Genomic DNA, 22,390 nt, shown 5'->3' on the forward strand with positions numbered 1-22,390 from the left:
AAGAAGGGGAGGAGGAGGGGTCTGGAGGGGGCTATTTAACGAGGAACTGAAAATCATCAGGAGGATTAAGCCGAAGAGAAATTCCTTTGCTTCATAAGAACACAGGTGCACAGGATTTAGTCCACTTTGCTGTGGGATGGACATCTGTTGTGTTGGACAGCAGAAACAAAACAAAACAAAAAAAAAGAAAAAGAAGAAGAAACACACTCTCATGTATCCCAAAATTGCATGCGATACAAAAACTGATTGGTTCTGCATTATTTCCTCCAGAGTGTAATAAATACAAACATCTAAGCCTTTTAGAGGCTGAACTGATTCCTCCTCCATCACATAATCCCCTTTATCAGCATTCAGCTATTAAATGGAAACAACTGCGTTGTCCAAGAGTGAGAGTTCTCCAAAACACAGTCCTTAAATGACCTCGGAAAACCGAAGCGCTTTTGTGTACACACACAAAAAAGCTCAAATAGCATGCTGCTAATGGTCTGCTTTAGATCTGCAAGTGCACACAACCACGCAATGTTAAATAAGAAGATAGAAGAAGACTCAAATGTTCACTCTCACATTCGGAAAATGTCAATTTTCATATATACAGCTGATAGCTGCTGGAGAGACTGACCACCAACGGCTGGCTGAGTGTTTGTGAGTCATCTAAAAAGTATAAGGGAGGAAATTTGATTTCCATTCACTTTGCCCAACAGATGATAACAGTTTATGCTGTCACATCTTGCAGCTGTTGACAAAATTGTGTGTGTGATTGAGCATATGTTTGAATATTTATCTTAAAGCATAAACCAGAACACGCGTGTTCAAAGCTGCGCCTGATGACGTATATTCACATTAAAGTGCAGCTGCCACCTTTTGCCATGCAGATGTATTGGGAGATATTTATTTTCTGGACCTTCACATGTACTCACAAGCTGCTGTAATTGGTAGTAGGTAAAAGAAAATCAGTAGAGAAACTTCCCAGCTTGTCTTGGATCGCTTCATATAACAGACCTGACGGTTCCAACGCTCTCCCTCTCCGTTTCTAATCCTTCTCTGCTCTCTCCTCCTTGTGCCGACTAGGCTAATAATGCTAAATATGAATATAATGAGCCTTAATGAGAACCTCAAAACTGCCAGCTACTCATTGCGGCCACACAAAGGTAATACTGTTTCAGAGAAAGGGATGTGTGTGTCGATTTAGTGGGTTTGTGCTAGAAATGAGCTGTGGAGGGGTACTGTCCAAGTAAGTGGAGAACACCGTGAGAGCGCCACTTCCAAGTAATACCTGGCCAAACCGTGGCGTGATGTCGTTTTATCTCTGGAGACAGGTCTTCTAACCATATTAAAATAAAGCGGGGATATTGTAGGTCACGGAGGCTGAAGGTGATGTTTTAAGTAGTTGTGTAGCCACCAAAAATTAGGATTATGATCCACGTGGTATAGCGGTCCATTCTCATTTCCAGGGATTAAGAAAGTGTAGTTGTGTCAAAGCCGCTTTGTCTATGAGACACCCACATCTGATTAACAACAGTGTAGGATGAGAACTTGTTGGATCAACAGCAAGACTGGTGGTACTTTACGCTCCTCTACTAAAATTATTAATTATTTGACATGTGCTGCCTACTTTATATCGCTGGCTGCTAAAATAAAAACAAAATACATTTTGGGTGTCAGATATTCTCAAAAAGAAAACCTACAACTGATCTGAGACCCTTGGTTTTTTTTTTTCATTCAAACACTGAGGTTTTATAACATTTTTGCTTTTAGTGCACTCAGTTTTTTGGAAACAAGCTTATTTCTGCCAAAATTAAAAGATACTTGTTTTCCGTCAGGCTTGCTTCAAAAAAATGAGAAGTATTATAGGAGCAGCCTTTGATGATGACCCTATCAAACTTGGCCTTACTCCTTACTGTGCAAAGTTATTTACTGCTTACTGTGGAAGTCCCGTCCAAAATAAACAGCAAAAGCAGATCCTGGTCTGAACTTGTACGTCGCTATGGGCAAATGTCTTAACAGTTAAAGCTCTTAATGATATATTTTCTTTCCTGTTGTAGTCGTGCACTTTAACTGAACTTTGAAGTAAAGAATTTGATTCGATCAAGTTCAAATGGTAAGCTACTAGAAAGTGCTTATGCTTACTTACTTAATTATAATCGCTTGACTGCTAAATCAAATTTATCTGATTAGACATATTGATAAATAAAAGAGTAGCCACTGCGTGGAGGTAAGTATTTCTGTCTGCCGCTCTGAATCCTAATGCTGTGGCAGGCTGCGGCTCATCTCCTCATGGGCATGCAGCATAGGAAAAGCTGGTACTTCACAGTTTGCCTTTGTGGTTGACTAAAATGCTGCTATGTGACCAAGTTGGCTTTCATGGCACATTAACCTCTGTGACATTTAAGCCACATTGTGCACATGTATAAAGATGACGAGGGTTTGTAGACTGCAGCGTACACAGCCACACCATCTACACAAAGAATTGCATTAGCAGAATTAGCTCTATCAGGCTTTTTACATCTTAAAAGGCCCTTTTAGCAAATGTATTTTGCATATTTGCATTTATGCTGATCACAGTTCTTTTTATATTGTAAAAAAAACTTTTCAGTTGTTAAACTCTTTGTAACACTGCAAGAAAAGTGCTACATAAATAATCACATTTCTTTTATGTCTGTTGTTATACTCTGCCTAATTTCATGCAAGGTATAAAAATGTTTCCAAAAATATAATGAACACTTCTCGTCTTAACCCCCCATCGGTTTTCATCTAACCATTAACCATTTTACAAAAAACAGCGACCACTACTGCCATTACAGAGATAAGAGTATTAAGATAAACTGCTAGTGTTTCAGCCCACAGATATCTGATGTTTTCATCTTTTTGATATTTTTCTTCTCTCCGATGGAGCGTAAGTAGAGTGACTAATAGGTCGCTTGTATCTCCATTGTTAGTCTTGTTTCCACTGCACTTTTTGTCACGTTTTGTTGAAACTTCCGTCTCTGCAAATTCGCTCGCAAATTTCGAGTGTTGTGGTTTGAGAGCCCAAAACCGCAAGATGTGAATGGAGAGAGAATGAGGTGGACGAGGCACAGACGCGAGTGTTTACAACCTCTTCTTTCTATTCATGTCCAAACAAAGTGTGTGAGACAGTGCAGCGCTGCCAGTACAGTAGTTCACTGGTGAACAGGCCTCATCCAGTGTGGTCCCGATAACCATCTCACACTGTACCACCCCAAGGCGCTCTGCTCCACAGATATTTTGTTTTATAAACATCAGAGAGCCTCCCCTCCCCGCCTCAGGGAGACTGAGACCGGTAACAACAAAAGACAGCAGACGAGGTCAGCCAGAGCGAGAAACACTAACAGACAATATGAATGAATGAACATGAATACAAACAAGTAGTAGAGAGACAAAGAAAGGATTCGTGTGAGCCACTTTCAGCCCTCAACTTAAATAAGAAGTATCAGATGATTTTTGGACGTATTTTAAGGACCGGTCACAGTTGCATCCATTTCTGTGTATACACACTTTAAACAAACATGCCACATAGAAAGTGCGCCAGCTTGTAGTGACAAGTTAAAATGTAGCATCTTGCATGAAAGAAATGACAACAATTTGAACATGCTCGCAGAAAGAGAGGCACAGCCAGAAATGGAGAAAGGTGATATCCCGAGTCTGTCTGTTCACGAGACCACCCAGCATCAGCAGAGTCTGCACCTTCTCATTCAAACGCCAGCACACACGCATAGATCACTTGCTCAACATACGGTAGGACAACAGTGTTTCTCACAAGATTTGCATCTAACAGCCTGAGGGGCTCTTGTTTGAACATAAAATGACTCAAAATGGTTCAAATCTAACGAGGCCCGTTAATCTTTACCTGTTTGTTTTCACTCAGATCAACCGCACTGATCTTCATTCTATAAAAGCAATATTAATCTCCATTAGCTAAATTGCATTTCAGCAAAAAACAAGCAGGTTACACGCGAGTACCGGGAGATATTCTGCAGACAATCCACAGAGGATATACCATCTGTGGGACCCACAGGGAACCTGTAAACTCCTGAGAAATTATTCGTTCTGTGTGTGGTCAAAGAACAAATGGGAGACGTCCATTTACACTGATGACTGGAAGATGACTGGAAGAACACATCAGCGGAGAGGATGATACGTTCTTCAAGAGTCATCACCCAGTTTTAAAAAGGTGGGAAGCAGCAGAGACATCTGACTTCAGTAGGCTGTGGAAGTTAGATTAAAAGTGTTTGGGCATAGAAAAAAACAGCATTTTTATAAATGCATATGTGTTTGTGTTTAAGAATGAGGTTTGTGGCAAGAAAGCCCTTTGAGTGCACAGAGTAGAAAAGTGCTACATAATTTTACAATGACAAAAACAAGACTTCAGCTAGACTTCTGACATTCGTAACCTCAGCTGGACGTCATCTTTTTGGCATAAAGTGACATAATAATTCCTTTTACAAAGGTATGCGATTGGTATATGATCAGAGCTGTTCATCTGTTTGTTATTCAAAAACTAATTTCATGAAAGCTGGTGGAGTGGTGCTTGGGTGAACATCTGCATCGCTTTCATTAAGAATTTAAAAGATGGACACTGGCTTTTCCAGAGGATGTACTCTGAGTGACCTTCTAGATAAAAATTAAACACCAATAATAAAAATGATATTATTCAACATGTCAACCTTACAATTCCAGTTATCTCATGTAAAGATAAATCTTATGAATTGATTAGATTGCATTGATTCAGGAGTGCACTGAATAGCTTTTTGGGTAGCCTTTTCCCTCTACCCAAGATTGTTTGCTGTTACAGTTTTGCATTACTGCCTGGGAAAGCGCAAGTTATGCTACTAATTATTTGGCATTTAAAAAAAACAACCACGCGCACATGTTATTTCTAGTTAATACTTAGCAGTAGCATACTGTGAAATCTTGAAATATCACAGTGTAAAAGGTGCAAACGACTGAAAACACTGATTTTGACTTGACAAACTGTAACTTTTCCCACATCTGTTTATAGTTAAGTGGCAACACATAATGCATCTTAATCTTTAACTGGCCCTTTTTCTCAAAGGCTTGACTGAATGGCATGGAGAAAATAAGAGTCTGCACATTAGGTGAGTAGAGCCCTTAAGAAGAGAGCAAACGGTGGAAAAGGCAGAGAGGGTTGACGTAAGGGAAGGTGAGGCTGAGTCTCTGTGGCCCCCGGAGCTTGTAAAGGCTTGTTTGTACAGTGTGAGAAAAAAAAATGTAAACATGTCACTTTTCATTAGGGCCCCATTTCACCCAGAAGGAAGAGAAAGTGATGTCTCCATACCTCCTTTTAGTTAATCTTCCCCATCAGGAGCATGTAATTTGTGATTGTGGGGTTTGTCTTTGGCTTCATCTACCAAAACCACACAAAACAACAAAAGACAGTGAAAGGAGACAGAAAAAAGAGGCACGGTGGGCAACTAAGAAAAAAAAAGAAAAAAGAGTAACTAACTAAGAAAAGAACAGAGCAAAGAAATAAAAAGAATCACAAGAAGTGCACAGCGAGAGGCTAATCTTACTGTAACACGCGCTCGCAAAGTCCTCTAACTCTTTACATGTGGTCCTTTTTGAATCAACCTCCTCACAACCCATATGTCCCTGCCCTCTTTGACTCATCCCTCAGTCTGTCTCTCTCGTCTCCCTCCCAGGAGGGCTCCTGACCCTGTGTGAAAGTCAGCAACACACATTCCACCACAGTCCGCCCTGCTCTGGGAAAGTCAGGCTCTGCAGCACGAGAGATGGGGAGCAAGCAGGAGGGAGGGAGGAAAAGAGGGGGTGAGAGCTTAGACACAAAGGGGAAAATAGACAGAAGAAAGGGAAACGGGGTTAAAGAAAGAGACAAGCTGCTGCTGGGGTGCTGGGATTAAAGAGAAAGCAGTATTTAGGTTAAAAATATATACATTCTAGAAAGTGTTGGTCCCCCTTCCTCAGTGCTGCGTGTGGCTGCCTGCATGTAAAATGATGAGTCTCACATTGTGACACATTCACATAGACCTAGACAGCTGCCTCCAATGGGCTGCTTGCCTGTAAAAGTGGATTCCTGTATCTCTCTTCCTTTTCCTCTTCCTCCTCCATCTCTCCATCCTGCTATCCCCCCCCCACATTCCTCTACATATTTTGCTATTTTGTTTTTCCTCTTTGGGATGTACAAAGTCTCAGATTGATGAGTCACACATACATAGTTGTGTCTTTTGCATTTCCTGCGCAAATTGGCTTCTGAAAGACTTTAGACTTAGAGCAGCACTGCGATAATAGACAAGATAATGTGAGGTGTATGTCAAATATATACAGTGCAGTCTATATGTACAGGTCTATATTTTCAAAGTATTACCAATAAATTCCATGCAATTTAAAAAATTCCAGTTTAATTTCTGTGTTTTGTGCAGCATATATGCATTGGATGTGATGAGCTCAAACTGATTGACATCAGGAGCCTCACACCAAACTAGATTCACAGGATGCAACATAAAAGTGGTTGAGTCTGTTGAAACCCTCTATAAAAATCACCAAGATGCCAATTTTCAAAGACCTAATAGTATGACCTCTTTATTTGATAAAATACAGGTTAACAGTAGCAATACGGAATTTGTGCGGGTAATTTTTGCATTACAAATTATCGATAATCCTGGCATTGTCGTACAGGACTGAGACCACTGACATTCGCTGTCAGTTATTACAAATTCCTGGAGTTCCAGAGGTCATTTACAACGTCAAAGATCTTCAGCTTTAATGTGGAGCAGCTTTTTAGCATTTATTGAAATAGGACAGTGGTGCAAAGACGGAAAAGGCAAGAGAGAGAGAGCAGTAGATTTGAACGTGTAACAGCCTCACAGCGTATGGGTCACCTGCACCACTTCATGAGCTATATCAGTACCCGGGGGCTGCCATTTCTTTAAACAAGACATAAAACAGTGTTTTTCCTACAAGTGAAAAGTATGAGCATCTGTGAGGAAAGTTCATAGGAAATATAACAAGCCTTTAGTGATGCTACAACCTTATTTGGTCTGATATGACAAGTAGTTCAAGTAGTTTTAGGATTTTGAACAATGTCCTGTAAACATCGCTTGTTACAAAAGTTACATTTTGTTGCTATACTTGGAGGAAATCTAAACAGCTCTAATATCACTAGTATATTAATTTTATGCACATTTTTTGACAGCATATCCTCCCTGGTTAAGCTCTGCTAGAGCTGTAGTTCGGCTGTCTTCAGGCTTTCTTTGTATATACTAAAGTTTGAAATTCAGCAAGTGAGACTGATGTAAGCGTGACCATGAGTGCTACACTTTGCTAACCCATCTCCTTCGGAGCATTAACGGCTGACATGCAAATTTACTGAGCTGGATAAAAGCCAAAAGAACATTTCAAATAACTGGAAAATGAATGTATATTATATGTGTTAAGAGGGGCATAGTGAGGAGCATAAAAATGCAGATAAAAAAGAAGGATGAAGAAGAGTGTTGTACTGCAGGGGCGCAGGGAATCTGTGTGAGCCAAAATAGGGATAAAGGCTGATACATCATTAACCAACCCGGATAAAGAACTACCTCTAGCTTAGCCATTTCAATCCCCTGTAACCAGTGTACTGCTCCTATTATCGATGGACATGAAACGAGTAAGTTAGGTAAACTTAGTAAGTGACAGAAAGAATGACACTCTGAAGAAGACTGACTAACCCACGAGCAGGTCTGAAAATAAGGACGCAACCACAGCAGATTGTGCCCCAACCCCCTTTAGATGCCCCTTTTGACTCGATGCTGGTGAAAGCCGAATAAGTATGGAGTTAATAAAAAGTGCGCTAGGATGACAGGCAGGGGGCCCTTCATGAAGTCACACCAGGGGCCTCGGTTCCACAAAGCCTCCAGTGTGAGGGAGCCATTCTTTGCACAGGTTCTGTGTGTTTGCAGGCTGGGGCAGGGGAGCACTGGGTACTCTGTCTGCTGGTGGCAATAAACTGGGATCAGTTGCAATGTCAGCAAACAGCCCACCAACGTCTCTGTATGATGACATTTACATCAACCCTAGTGCCCCCCTTGATGACTCTGATGACATGCACACGATTTTAGGCCCCGGTATGTCAACATCTACAGCTTACAGGAAATGTGACAGTAACAGGAAACCACTACATACACTGTAATTCTGGTGATTTTAATGCTTTTTCTAAAGCACTCAATGTGCAAAAAAATCAGCTTTATGCTCTGTGTTGGAACTAGGTTAAACTCCATCATCAAACTTGTCTCTTTCACACACAGAGACATGCTTCCAGTGCTTTGCAAAACATCATATTCTTCACAGACTTTACCTCTGTTATGATGAAGAAGTCATCACCAGGTTCTCCCTGCACCACTATCTTCTCTCCATCCTCAAACTGAACAGGCTCCAGGGCATCGGCCACAGTCAGGCGCTCCCATTTATCCAAAGATTCTGTGAAAGGACAGCAAATACAGATTACTGAAAAGACAGTCTTATTTACATTGATCAGTAGTAGTACAATGTGGATTACTGTTTCATGGCCTGTAGATAGAGGCTTCCCTTGTTCAGTAAGCTGGTAGGAACACTTATTACAATCCAGTAATTTAAGAGGAACCGTTGTATCAGCCCCTCTGTCTCCTCCCTAATTTCATGGATCTCAAACACCTTAAAACTGACTCCTAAAACTTTGTTGTACTCACTCTGGATTGTGTTGATTATACTCCAATCAAGTTCAAGTGGTGCGATCAAGTTCCTTTCCACCACTTCCGTTCTGTGGTTGCAAAATATGATCTCATAGCTACAGTCTAACTTCATCAGTGAAATTATCTGAAATATAACCAAATATACTAATAAATATGATTTCGATTTAAGCAGCAATGCTTTAATAACTATTAAAATGATATATTTAAAATATTTTTTTCACTTTTATATAATTTTAAAGATCAGACAGAAGTAAAGGTCAAGATATGTGAAGGAGTTCTGCTAAAAACATTTTACAGCATCTTTCTAGGTTTGTTCTGAGCGAGTCAGATAGTCTTTAGGATTATCCAACCACAGCAACAGTGACGTGGTTAGCCTGAGATATTTCTAGAAACCAAAAACACAGTCATACATCTCACTGGGAAAAATGCTTAAACCAAATGATTTTTAGGCAATTCAGATGAAATGATACTTAAAGAAACAGGACCCGCTACTAAGTAAACATCTCCATTCAGACATTGGTTACCGAATCGGCTAATCCTTTAAAAATGGAGCAGATTATTGTTGCCTTAAAAGCAGCTACACCAACACGTGGAATGTGACTTTGCTGCAGTGAAAGCACTGCTCATCCTTAGCTTTGTCTAGAAGATTCAATGTTTTGATTTGACTCAGACATGAGTTAGAGGTGTAAAACTACAGCACTCTCTTTGTCCCTGATGTGCTCAGTAACTGATCCCAGTGTGTCTATTTGTGTGTGTGCACTTAGGATTAGTTAAGGTAAGCCTGCCGGTTTGGAGGTGTCCAGTGTCCCCCGCCAGTGGGGCCGAGGTGTCTGCTGGACCCAGATGGATGTCTTCTTTCTGGCTGCCAGTTAAAGGCAGCAGGTCCTATAGAGGTGAACCCTAACAACTAGCGCAGTAACATGATACACAAATGTGCCGACTAAAGAACCTACATTTCATGCTTCACAGAACTTGCAACCACTTGGAGCACCATGCTACACACATACATGGTAGACGCACAGGGAATTGCCCGTGGATATGCTAGGGCCTGTGTGTGTGTGTGTGTGTGTACGACAAACAACAGGTTGTGTTTTTTTACTCCCTTCACTCCATGACATCAAGGGCTTGTACCCAATTTCGTGGCTATCTCAAAAATCAAAGACAAACAAAAACACACCCGCCTCCTACTCCTCCTCCAATTCAAAAGGGCCGAGCAAAGCGAATGAGGAGAGGAAAAGCAGGAGGGTGCTGTCTGAATACAGGCCTCGACAAGGCTGTCAAAAAGAGAGCTGTGAAAGAAAAGAGCTGAATGAAAAGAGAGCGGACCTCGCAAAGACATCCTCCTAAGACCAGGATTGAGTGTATGTGTTTACTCAGCCAGCTAATAACTCTGTACAGAGGGCATGGCCTTGCTTTATACACCACATACACAATCAAGTGGAAAGGGATGAGATGTCAGCTCCAATTGCAACTCGTTTTCAAAATCTGAATGAATCTCATTCACCATCCCTGAAAACCAAATTGCCTGTGCAGGCTGGTTATCCAAATTCCAGCCGCAAAGAGAGGCTTATCTCAACTCACTATTCCTTAATTGTCCACATGGAGACATTGCACACATTGCATATTGTGACTGGCTTTATCATGAACAGTGTGAGAAGATTAGGACTGTACACACAGACCTCACTCAGCTATGGGCCTTGTGTGACAGCGTGCGCCTGTGTTTATGTGGATTAATCTACAGTATATAAGTAACTTTCTGCACTCTCAACTCTTTGACCTGTGTAAAATGAATGCATAAATATGTATAAACACACTCATATCCTTCGGCATAGTCACAAATTGATTAACAAAGTGTAAAAGAATTCATTATAGTCACCAGTAACAACATGCTGCACGTCTTGTCTATATTATATTTAACACACAGACTTACCAAGAATGGAGACTTTGCTCAGGAACTCTTCATACATCTTTCTCTTTCTCAGTGTGCTGCCCTGTAACACACACAAAAGCAAACACATTTACCATTTAAGGAAGTTGTTGTAATACTATGGTATTAATGCACACCAATGGTCATACGTTTGATTTTTATCCCAAAACCAAGAGATCACTCTCATTAATCAGAAACTCTTTAAAACTTTTAATTTGTTTTATTTTTTTCACTCCTTTAATAACTAAAAGTTAAAAGCACAGCAACTTTGCTTCGACAAAGTTTTTCAACTGTGAAAAATGTATTTCTTTGGGGTGCAAATATTGGAAAGAGCCTGAAAATCTGCACCTTTTAACATAGAGAGCATCCAAAGGGTTGCATGTTTCTCATTCCACAGCCAACCTTTAAAAAAAAACTCCAAATATTACATATGAATACTGCCAAAATATTAAAACATGAATACACTTTTTTTTTTTTATCTGTGATGAATAGATGACAGTTCATGGAGTCATGGTTATGCAGGTGTATGTAATGTGTTTCTGATACGTGTATGTCTGTGTGTGTGTGGCCCACCCCACCCACCAGGCAGGGGACTTTCCCCCATTCTGCCTCTGCCATGAAAATCAGGTGCTTCCTGACAAGTCTAGACCCAGAGGACCCCTTCCCTCGCTGCATTTCTCCTTCACTGCACAGAACCACTCAGAGGGAGTGGGAGCATGAAGAGAGTAAAAGCGAGTGAGGAGAGACGATCTTGTCCGCCCTGCCTTTGCATATGGAAATGATATATTGAGGCTTGGGGTGTCTTTAGTGCATAAGTGCCTGAGACCCGCTGCTGCCTCTAATTTCATATAATTTCACATTTTGTCTTAAAAGGGGAGAAAATGTTCCCAAGTGAGCCAATGTCAAAGTCAGAATCGTAAACAACTTGATTAAAGGAATTCTAGCCTGCGCTGCCTCCCTCCTGGATAAATGATTTGAGTTGTGTGTCTGTGTGCATGTGTGTCGTCAGTGTGTGCAGGCAGAGCGTGCAGTCTGTTTTTAGTTCTGCCACTTATGTTTTGCTGCCGTCTCCGCAGAGATGAAACTTGCTCGTTAAGCAAGCAAATACAAACAGTAACGCATGTACGCTCTACCTCTAACACACACCGCACACACACACACACACACACACACACTCCAGCTTACACAGAGATGTTAAGTTGGTCTTCAGATTTGAAAGTCTCCCCATAGAGCTAATCAGACAGCCTTGCAAGGCTTAAAGGCTTAACATGTGTACATGAAATTACATTACAATACAGTAGATGTGATTTATACGAGTGCAGTAGGAACCTATGGGTGGGCCGGAGTAACATCGCAGGGTTTCAAAGAGGCTCGCTGCGGTGGAAGGAATGAAAATGATGCGTTTCTAAATTTCTATTTCTAAAATTTCAAGTTGTCATTTATTTCGTTGGTGAACATCTTTTTTCTCTTTGTCTTCTGTTTTATCTTGTCTACTTGGGAGGGCCTGAGCACATGTTTCATGTATAAAACTCTTCTGCTCCTGTTGGCCCCAGTGTTCACTCCTCCTGTGGCTAAAAGATGAACCAGCCTCTGTGTCTGTTCAGTCTTTGAGGGAGAGTCATCAAAGACTTGAGGTGTGGCGTGAAGCCAGACTAAACCAACTGTACCTTACACCCCATCTCCATCACCTTCATCTCTGTCCAATGTGGAAAAACATACACCACCAACCCGCCATGCACACATCCCCTCTCATTTCTCTGTATAATTTCTCCTTGTTTCCTTTCGTCTCATGTTCTGTTTGTTGACAGTTGTCTGTCGGTTTGTTAACGGCTTTGTCTGTAGCTATGTGTGTTTAAATACCAAGATGACACAACAAGGAAGGTATTGTATAAATGGCAGTAACACAATAGAAACAGTGTGGTTATCACAGGGAATGGCATTACACTGTTTACTCAATGTACACCCTGATAAGGAAGCTGGTAGGGTGGGTGGTGTAGTGAGAGGCTCTTTGGCTCTACATGATAAAATCATGGCCGTAATATAAACAAACTGTGATATAATGACTTGTGCGCGTGTCATTATTTTCCACTGGCATGGTGTAAGGAGAAATATCTACAAGTAAATTCATCAAAGGCACCTATAAATAATTTCTGCTCATCTTAAAGGTTTTATATGAAATATATGAAGTATATAAGAAGTAAGAAGAAGCACTTTTTAGAGAACTAAAATAGTAAATTGTAAAAGTTCTGAGATTTAAAGTATCTTTTTTTTAACCAAATAGTTCTTCAAAAATATGAAATTTATTCCTGATTGATCCATTTACCATTTTAAGGGTCTAAGTGACTTGGATGATCAACTGGTTACAAAATTTACATTTCTGGTGGATCACTAACTGGGGAGGAGACTGCGCACGATGCAGTTTAAAAATCACATAAATGTGGCTTGATTGGTTTTGAATTTCACTTTGATCCATTGAAATTAATTTTTCAGTTTAAGGATCAAATATAGACGGTTATTCAAAAACCTAATGCAGTTAGAGCCACTTAAGTGCAAAAAAGTCAGAAATGGCATAAAAAGCAGGAGCTGAGATTTAGGTGGGTTGCAAAGTGATTTGCAGTGTTCAGTAACTTTTAGCATGCTGTGTGCAGGATGAAGAAGCTAAACATGAGATCTGCCTAACTGAAAGCATAGATGGGTATCAGCTGAGTGGGCTGGCACTGAGATTACCTGGTATTCCATGGCCTGCAACATGCAACTGCATGCAACATGCAACTGTTGCTATAATTGTTCAAAATAATGTGTCTTGAAATGGAATGAACTAGTGACTGTAAATGTAAAACCATTTAAATTACACATAATCATTTTTAAGATTTGGAGACACAGCAGACTCGGGACAGGAAAGCAGATGTGAGAACAATGAACCTGATGGCAGTGGCAATGCACCTTATGAGCTTCCAGCTAACTAGCTGCAGACACAGGCGCTCAGCATATTTTTCGCTGGGAAACACACCACACACAAACACACACACATTTACACTCAGAGAGAAAGCTCACTCGTTGGCCTAAGTCCTTGCCAGAATACCACACTTTGTAAAAACAGCTTTACAAATCATTGACAGCAATAATTAACTACAGGTTCACATAATTGAATTCTGTTTCACCCCGTCTCCCCTCCTGCAGCTGCTGCTGGAAGCAACGAAGGAATGAAATGTGTAAGACAAGGAGAATCCTCTCAAAGAAAGGTTACCAGGGCGGACTGTGCCCTTAGTTTAACTATGCGCTTAAGAGGTGACATGAGTGCTGTGTAGGTCAATGCCAACTTTACTCTGAGCTGAAAGGTCCGAAAACAAACCTGCTTCAATCTCTGCTGGTTTTACACTGAACTGAACTTTCAGTTGGCCAAGGCTTAAATGCAAGAGGTAGTTTGAAAAGTTAAATGGGAACTCTCTAATTTATTCGGAATATGGTATTAGGAACATTTGAGGAAGTGTTTAGCTGGGCACAGACACACACATGGACAATATTTAGTCATTCTAATAACAACCAATCTGTGCGCGTGTGTGCGTGTGCACTTATGAGCAAAGATGAGGGCAAGGGCACAGTTCCTTGTGTTTCCAGTTTAAACATTTCGACATTCCTGCTAGATAAGCTCCCAGAGTGGGAAGTGCAAGAGGAGACATTAATATTGACTTTTTTTACTCCTCTTCTCACTCCCTCCCCTCATTTGGCTTTCTTCATCTAAGAAGAGATGTAGACGCATTAAAATGGGAGGATACACTCCGCTGTGTGTTAAAGCGTATTTAGAGTATAAAAAAGAAAGCAAATGTTTTAAGTGCTTAAGGAGCCTTAAGTGGTTGACTGGGAGGAAATACTGCAAGCAAAGGACTGTGATTGATGACCGTAGAGAGTCTACTAATGGGATGTAGATATTATTTGTCTACAGTGTCATAGTGTGGATTTGTTTTAATGTTTAATATTTTCAAATATACCATAAAATTATGATAGCATATCTTTTCCAATTCATGGGTTAAATATATTTAAATACCTACCTACCTACAAATAACAAGCTCTACAGACCTAGAACCCCTTTGGTTATTTGTCTACTACTGTTAAAATGCCCAAAACGGAGTAATAGCATTCCTCTTTAATTATATAATACAGAAATTTCCATAGTGCTCAAATGCATACATTTATAGGTAGCCAGTATATCTATTTTAGTAATCAAGAGAGTAACACGTAAAGAAGAAGAAACTTTTGGCTGCTCCCTTATACAAAAGGGGGTCACCCTATCAGCTCCATATGTTTGATTTGGCAGAGTTTTTGCACTGGCTAGCCGGCCTAACCACAACCCTTAAGGGCTGTGTGATCAAACCAAGTGTCTTTAGCTTGTTAGTCAAATGTGTAAAGCATTACACTACGAAGAACCACAGCAAGCACTTTGTGTCCCAAAACTGTCATACTGTAATTTCACTCACAAGAAAGAAGATATTCAGTACTCCAACCTGTTTCTTTGCCGCTTATCTAACTAGGGGAAGAAGGAGAGCTGAAGCCTATCCCAGCTGATGTAGAGCAAGAGGCAGTGCACAGCCAAGGCAGATCCGACTCCATCACAGGGAAACGCAAAGAAAGACAGACAACCGTACATTCGCACATCTACATCTACAGCTAATCTACAATCATCAGCAGGTTGGAAGCTTTTCTGAACCTACACCACCACAGTACAGCCACGGAAAAAAATATACAGCTGTACTGATGTGTGCACAGTGGAAGCAATTTACCCATCAAGTTTTGCAATGTATGGTTGCTACAAACCAGCCTCTTGCATATTGTTACCATGGAGTTTACAGAAATACTGAGTCATCATGACGAAGTTCATACCATGAGGATGCGTCGGTAGCTGTCTCTGTCGATGCCCCACAGTTTCAGGTCTGTTTTGGCCTTGACGGTGGCAGCTCTAGGAGTCCCGTAGATGAGGGCCAGCTCTCCAAAACTACCTCCTTCTCCGATACTGGTCACCCACTCACCATTCACATACACCTGCAGACAGAACAAAAGCAAAATTTATAAAGAGGGTCATATATAAGATGAGATGCTTCTGAAGAATACAAACATTTTCTGGGTACAGCTGTTTTGAGGTAGGAATTTAAAACTTTCTGCTATTTCAGCTACCCATCCAAAGACACTTTATCCAACACTTGGCCCACCATTCCCCTATCCCCCTTCAGTTTCCGGGCTGTTTGATTTTCTCACTAGGCTTGTCCCTAAGTATTTGATCCCCACTAAGCCCTCAGATGAGACCCTCTAAAATGCCCTCTATCCCTACCATCTCTCCATCAATCCCTTTTATTTTCTTTGTCTTGTCTTGTTAGAGTCATCCCTGTGATTTGGAAGTGATGGAAGGTCGGAAAGCTGTGTGGATTTGTTCGGGCTGTGTGTCATCTGAAACACACATTCTCATGATGCTTCATCACTCACATGTGCAGGAACACACATGCACAGCTCTACTGAGATCAACCACTGTAGCTCTACAGACAATGCAACCTCAGTGAGACTCATTCAGGCTGTCTCTAGGGCTGTTACGGTTTCAGCTGTCGACACACTATCCACTATCTTGTTGACTTAATAACACAGAGAGAGGCAGAGGGAAGCAGGGTTTATTCCTCTCTGGTGGTTGTTGTGAATTGCCAGAATTGTTGCAGGCCATTATTCATGCTCTGAGTAGACCACAGGGGACTCATCCTTCACTATACAGTGGCATGGCTTCAAAGAGATGCAGAGTGCTGACTTTGGTTACGTCAAGCCTAGAAGAGCAATTAAATGAACGCTGAGAAAGAGTTACATCAGAGCATACAGGTAGCATACAGGCTTTTTAACAGTCCAGTCCTCAGGTATCTCCTGACCTATGAGTCACTGTTTCATCCTCACTTTTGTACATGTGGTGTCATAAAGTTTCATGAACACTCTGTTGCAAATCCCGGATAGACAGAGCTGCTTTAATACTTGAACGGGAGCAAGAGTGAAGTTACTCCCAGTCGGGGCTGAGATGACAGAACAGAAAAGTCTTGATTAACATGCTGTATGCTGTCTCTCACAATAAGTGAATTTTCAAGAGCAAATCGCATGTGCCTGTGAATAATTAAAGAACCAATGAATCAAATTTACTGGAAGGGTTAGATGAGTCATGAGTTTGTTTCTCTGCACAAGCCTGCTGCCCATACAGGTAGGTGCAACAAAAAATCTGCATCTCTGTTTGGCATGATGTAATTAATTTCATTGCCAAATCCACTATAAAAATAAAATAAGCTTTCCTTTAAAATGACTGTTAAGGTAAGTAATTTCAACGATTACCCAAATAATTGTGATTAAACAACTATCAATATTTAATTACAGCTACCATTTCTTTGCCCTGATAAGATCATCTTACATTTTGGCATGAAAGCTGTAATTTCTTTAGCAGTGCACGCATATAAATACAGGCCGTAAGTGAGGAGATTTGAGTGCAGACATGGAGGGGTGTTTACAGTAGTGGCAGTGGTTGTCAGCATTCAGGCAGTTTATGGGATGCTGGCAGATTTACACCCCAGCTTAATGAGAGACATCTCCACACTTTAATAACCTCGGCACTGATCTTGAAGCAGTTTAGCGCCTGGGCTTTGGCTGGGAGGCAGCAGCTGTCTGTAGAGATAGAGGGGTGGATGGCACGATGGTGATGAGGTGAAGGCGACACAAATGAACACGAGGTTTGGACAGGGGTGAGGTTGAGGGTAGGAGTGCAGGGTGACAGGGTCCTGGCTTTGGGAGTGTGTGGTGTCAGTCCAGAGGAGACGACCTCCGGCAGAACAAAAAAAGATGCACAGACTGAGCAGATGCAGATGTGGACTTAGATCAGATCAGAATTAAGAAATTTTGAGAAGAGGGAACTTTATAAGATTAAACAGGCAAACTTTGTCTTGATTGTTGTAGACAGATTTTTGAGTTTTTCCAGATATTACCAACTATCTTTGCATCTAACGTGAATATAATCTTGAACTACATAAACAACCATGGATCCTTACTCTTACACAGGAATCTAAAAATAGCCCCACAACTTATCAAATGATATTTGACAATTCACTTTCTGAGGGTTCATTGCTACACCATCTTTCTATCAAGGCACCATCTCACTACTCCTACACTTACTTCTTCCTGCTCAGGTGGGTCAAACTTCAGCCAAGCTTGCCAACCTGCTTCTCTCCTCTTGCCCACTGTCTCTGTGCTCACTGTTGTAAGCTGATAAGGTCACTTCCTGTTTAACTAGCTTCTGTTTTATCTCCCTCCATTTAACTCTATCGCTCTGTGTCAGGCTTGCTAAGACAAAAGATCTCTCAGTTTGTGTGCCTCTCACAGCCAGTTCAAATCTATAGCAGTGCACAGATTGTCATCAGAGTGGAAGAGACCTTTGAAGAGAACAAAACATAGGGGCAATCCTACAACCTGCCCATTGTTAGAAGGAAATTTTATCTCTACGTGAGTGAAGAAGGCTGGGTTTTTCTACTGAGTCACAATCCTTCTTATAGACTACACATGAGACAGTAAATAAAACCATACTGGAATCCCCTTTAATTTAAATATTTTGCTTTGACTCATTCAAAGTACAAGTAAGAGTGTACTCTAAATGTGCTCTGACCCACTTACGTCCACTTCGCCTTGGTCAATCACATAGAAGTTGTCTCCTTCATCACCTAGAGGGGAGAGAGGAGGAGAAACACAGGTGAGCACAGATAAGACATCAATACCTGCTAGCTTTAAACCATTTAGAAAGCTTCCTTTACTTGCTTTTTTCCCCTTTTACTTTCACCTCCTGTTTATTTCTCAAATGTGGACTTTTTAACCAGTAAAAGGTGTCCCTATAATGTTTTCTTGTAAACAAATATAGTTATGTTCTTCACAGAATGTATCCTTGAGGCCAAACAAACACATTGCTTCATTAAAAAAAAAAAAAAAGATAAGCCTCTTAAAACTGCTTACTAGCATGCAATCTTCTCTCCATCTCTATCATCATTATCGTCCCCTGCAATTAAGTGTGACACTTCGCTTGTGAGCGTCCTTGTGCATGAACACAAATAAAGAAAAAGAGCATATTCATAAAAAAGTAGTGTTCAAAGAGGTTTAAAAACTCCATCAAGAACCTTTAAACTAAAATTGAAGCATTATGGGATTAAAGTATTTTTGAAGCCAATTCACACAAATAATTTGAGAAACTTTGGGGATTTGTGAATACTGGAATGTCTCTGTTTGGTTCTGGGCCCTCTCCGAAAAGCCAAAGAAACAACAAAAAAAAGAAACTGTTGGGTTTCTTGTCTGGATGTTATTTTTGTTCAGATCTTCATAAATTACCTACTTCAAGCTTCAGGGCACACCCAGCATCAAAAGTGCTACTGCCTTCTGCAGAACGCATATTTCACTGGGCCTGCCAATATATTTGTGATATAAGGCTCTCACAAGCAGAAGAGTGCAACTGCAGCAGTGTTCATTACTGGTTCTTGGGTGGCTTAATAATGCAAGCTCTGAAACCAAAGTGTCTGAGCATGCATAGCTAGATCCTTCTGAAGTGTAAAGAACAGAGATCCATAGTATAGCAACCAACCACAGGCAGCAGCTTAATTTATTTAGTTCCTTATATTAAAGAATACCGCTTGTTATATTTACAAAGCTTGGAACTAAATGTGCTGTCTGGTCTGATGTTGTGTCACTGACATAAGTGTGGTGGGATTTCAAAGCGAACAATAACCCTCGAAGCGAGTCATGGGATCCGGATGGTTAATGTCCGTTAAAAGCATCTAGTCTGGAGATAAGGCTAAAAAATGGCAAGTGTTCCTTTAATTATGCTATCCATTACATAGGGTTCAGGGGAAATTATTAAAAAGGACTGACAGCCACAAACATGAGCAGCGCAAATCTCTCCCCGCAACTCCAAACTGCAAATGCAAATCCATTCAGAGGTACATTCAGGTAATGATGCATGAGTCCTGATGACACAAGTATGCATTTGTGTGCATTTAGCAGATACAAAGTGAGCTTGTATGTGTGTGTGCTTGTGTTTCTGTGTGCATGTTCACCTAAAGAGTTGAAAGGCTTAGAGCACCCCGTGAGTAAAGTTCACAGGAGTTCACACGGCTAATTAATACTGAGTGGAGGGGGCTCGTTAATCATACAGCTCTATTTGTCACACAAAACGCTCCTTGTCTATCTGAAGGTCTGTCCCAGTGGAAACCTCAGACACACACATACATACACCTACTCACAACCTGCTGCAACCTGGCCCATGGCTATCTCCCTCTGTCTGTCTCTGTCTCTCTCTTTCATCTCATCTATCGGTCTTTCAGTTCCCTCTCACTGTGTCTTTCTTTTCTCCTGCTCTTCCTGTCTTTTATCACTTTGGTGCCCAATCCTTTGTTTTGCATCATTTCCAATCCCTCTGTGAGTGCAAGCAAATATTTGACCATAATGCGCACACACAGAGACACACTCACACACACACACACACACAGGCTTTGTTTCAACACAAGCTATTTTAGGTGTTATGCTGCGACTCGAAAAGGACAACGCTGGTTGCATCCTCAGTCTCTCAGCTGCTTTGTAAACACAATGTCAGCATTAAAGTAAACATGTCCATCATCAAGTTGATTTCATCTTCGAATATTTTTTCCCTCATATAAAATTAGTAGGACACCAAGGGCAATACTGCTATTCTGCATTTTTAAAGAAAGTGATCTGGATTTGATTCTAATTTTAATGCCATCTTTCTTTGATCGACTTCTACTTTTATGCAAAGTTTCATTATAGCCTTTGCATAATCTTGCTGACAAACAGAACAAAAATCAGCGCTGAAAACATCTTATTACTATTAATTGAAACAGTTTATGTCAGGAACAGCGGATGAACTTCTCTATAAGCAATATATTACAATGAAAATAGCTCTATGCTACATTTTGCATGTTATAATACAGTAAATCACCTCCTGTTTAAATCCCACTCAAACCTTACAGTCAATAACTCCCAGCTGTGTCTAAACAGTGTGTGAGTGGTCAGTGGCGTGGTTGGTTTCTTGATGGTGTACAGTAGTCCAGACGTTAGCAATGACATCAGCACTGCATATAGTGTATACCACACTCTATAGTGTATATAACAATGGACTGTCTGGGACTAGGGCCCCCAGAAAAGTTAGCTAGACTTATTATCACCAAATTAGGACTGATATACTCCTGGATGCTGTCTTAAGAGAAGGTGGGAGAGAAGGTGGGAGTGTTTGTCTAACACTGACAGTTTTCCTGCACCTAGTGTCTGTATGAGTGTGTGTTTGTAAGGCATGCTCCACACATGTAAACTATGTTTTTCTGAGCAGGTGTGAACATAATATTATCTAGAACTGGGAATTTGTGTGAGAGAATGTTTGTTTTCAGTGTTTTAAATATGTGATTAAATGTGTCCACTTCTGTGTTTGATAGGAGCTTGTGTGGAGGAGCGCTGGAAAAATACAGTCTGGACCTGCTGATCTGTGTTCTGTCAAAGTCCAGGGATGCCTAGACTAAAGGTTTTGATGACTGCAGTTAGGCAGAGGAGAAAGACCTGGCATCTGGTGCAGACTGAGGGGAATGTTTGAGTGAGGCAATGAGAGGAAACAGGAGGGAATGTAGGAGTGGCAGAGGAAAAAAAAACAGGGGTTGCAGCACAATTGTAGTATTCTTTAAGATAAAGTCATCGAAGGTAATCAGTGAGAATAGCACTTTAATTGTTTCCTTTCCATTAAAGTGGCTAAGTCCATCAAGACGATGTAACTCATGACCATGGCAGAGCATTCCAGCGTGTCAAAGATGGCTACAACCACTATGACATCACCAAATGGTTAATCTTGAAGCCTCGAGCTGAGCGTTTTGGCTGTTATAATTCTAGTGCTTTGAAACCAGATATAACAAGCAAGAGTTGAATTTGAGAGTGCAAGGTAACGCCACCCTGAAGCACAGCCTGTTCCATTATCATTTCTACTGTACTTGGGACCAGAATGAATGAAATGAACATCATTCAGTAAGACTAAGAAATACATTAGATAAGTGTTTACTAAGGTCAAAGGTCAAGTGAGCAATAAGGGTGTTCTTTCCATGGACTTCTATACAAGTATACCACTGCTGGCCATTAGAAAGAATGTAGGCTTGAGGCACCTTTGCACTGGCTTCTCTTTTCAGACCTTTTACAGCTTGTGAATAGATACACATGGTCATAATACACATTTATCAGTTATACCTGTCCATCTGCTTAGGGTGGTCTAAAACTGCAGATCTACTGGAATTTTCCTGCAGAACCATCTATGATGTGTGAGCAGCAGTTGAAAATGCCTTGCTGATGCCAGAGATTAGAGGAGAATTGCTAGACTGCTTCAAGGTGATGGGAAGGCAATGGTAACTCAAATAACCGCTCATTACAACAAAAGTATGCAGAAGAGCCTCTATGATGGACTACAACAGCAGAGGAAACTGAGGCTACAATTACCACAGGCTCAACAAAAACAGAAGATTATAAAAAATGTTACCTGGTCTGATGACTACTGATCTCTGCTGTGACACACAGCAGCAGGGTCAGAATTTAGGGTCAGAACAGTAGCACACCTTTCAGATGTGTTGTCATGGGAGATTTTAAACATGGCTGACAATCTGCAGCAACTGTTTGATGCCATCATGTCAGTATGTCCCCAAATCTCTGAGGAATGCTTCCAGAACCTTGTTGA

The 22,390-nt window shown here is 40.9% G+C and overlaps 1 protein-coding gene across 2 annotated transcripts in view; it reads right to left on the bottom strand.

Annotated features, from left to right (window-relative positions):
* Positions 1–22,390, bottom strand: part of prkar1b (protein kinase, cAMP-dependent, regulatory, type I, beta) — a 66,752-nt gene that overhangs the window by 3,974 nt on the left and 40,388 nt on the right. For both annotated transcript variants that reach the window (XM_005943979.3, XM_005943980.3), the window contains 4 exons: positions 18,304–18,350; positions 15,508–15,666; positions 10,633–10,693; positions 8,330–8,451 (listed from right to left, as the gene is read on the bottom strand). In XM_005943979.3, the coding sequence (XP_005944041.1) occupies positions 8,330–8,451; positions 10,633–10,693; positions 15,508–15,666; positions 18,304–18,350 (389 nt within the window). The remainder of the gene's footprint in view (positions 1–8,329; positions 8,452–10,632; positions 10,694–15,507; positions 15,667–18,303; positions 18,351–22,390) is intronic.

Source organism: Haplochromis burtoni, unplaced genomic scaffold (assembly GCF_018398535.1).
Source record: "Haplochromis burtoni strain Fernald_Lab_line unplaced genomic scaffold, NCSU_Asbu1 Contig_336, whole genome shotgun sequence".
Lineage (NCBI taxonomy): Eukaryota > Metazoa > Chordata > Actinopteri > Cichliformes > Cichlidae > Haplochromis > Haplochromis burtoni.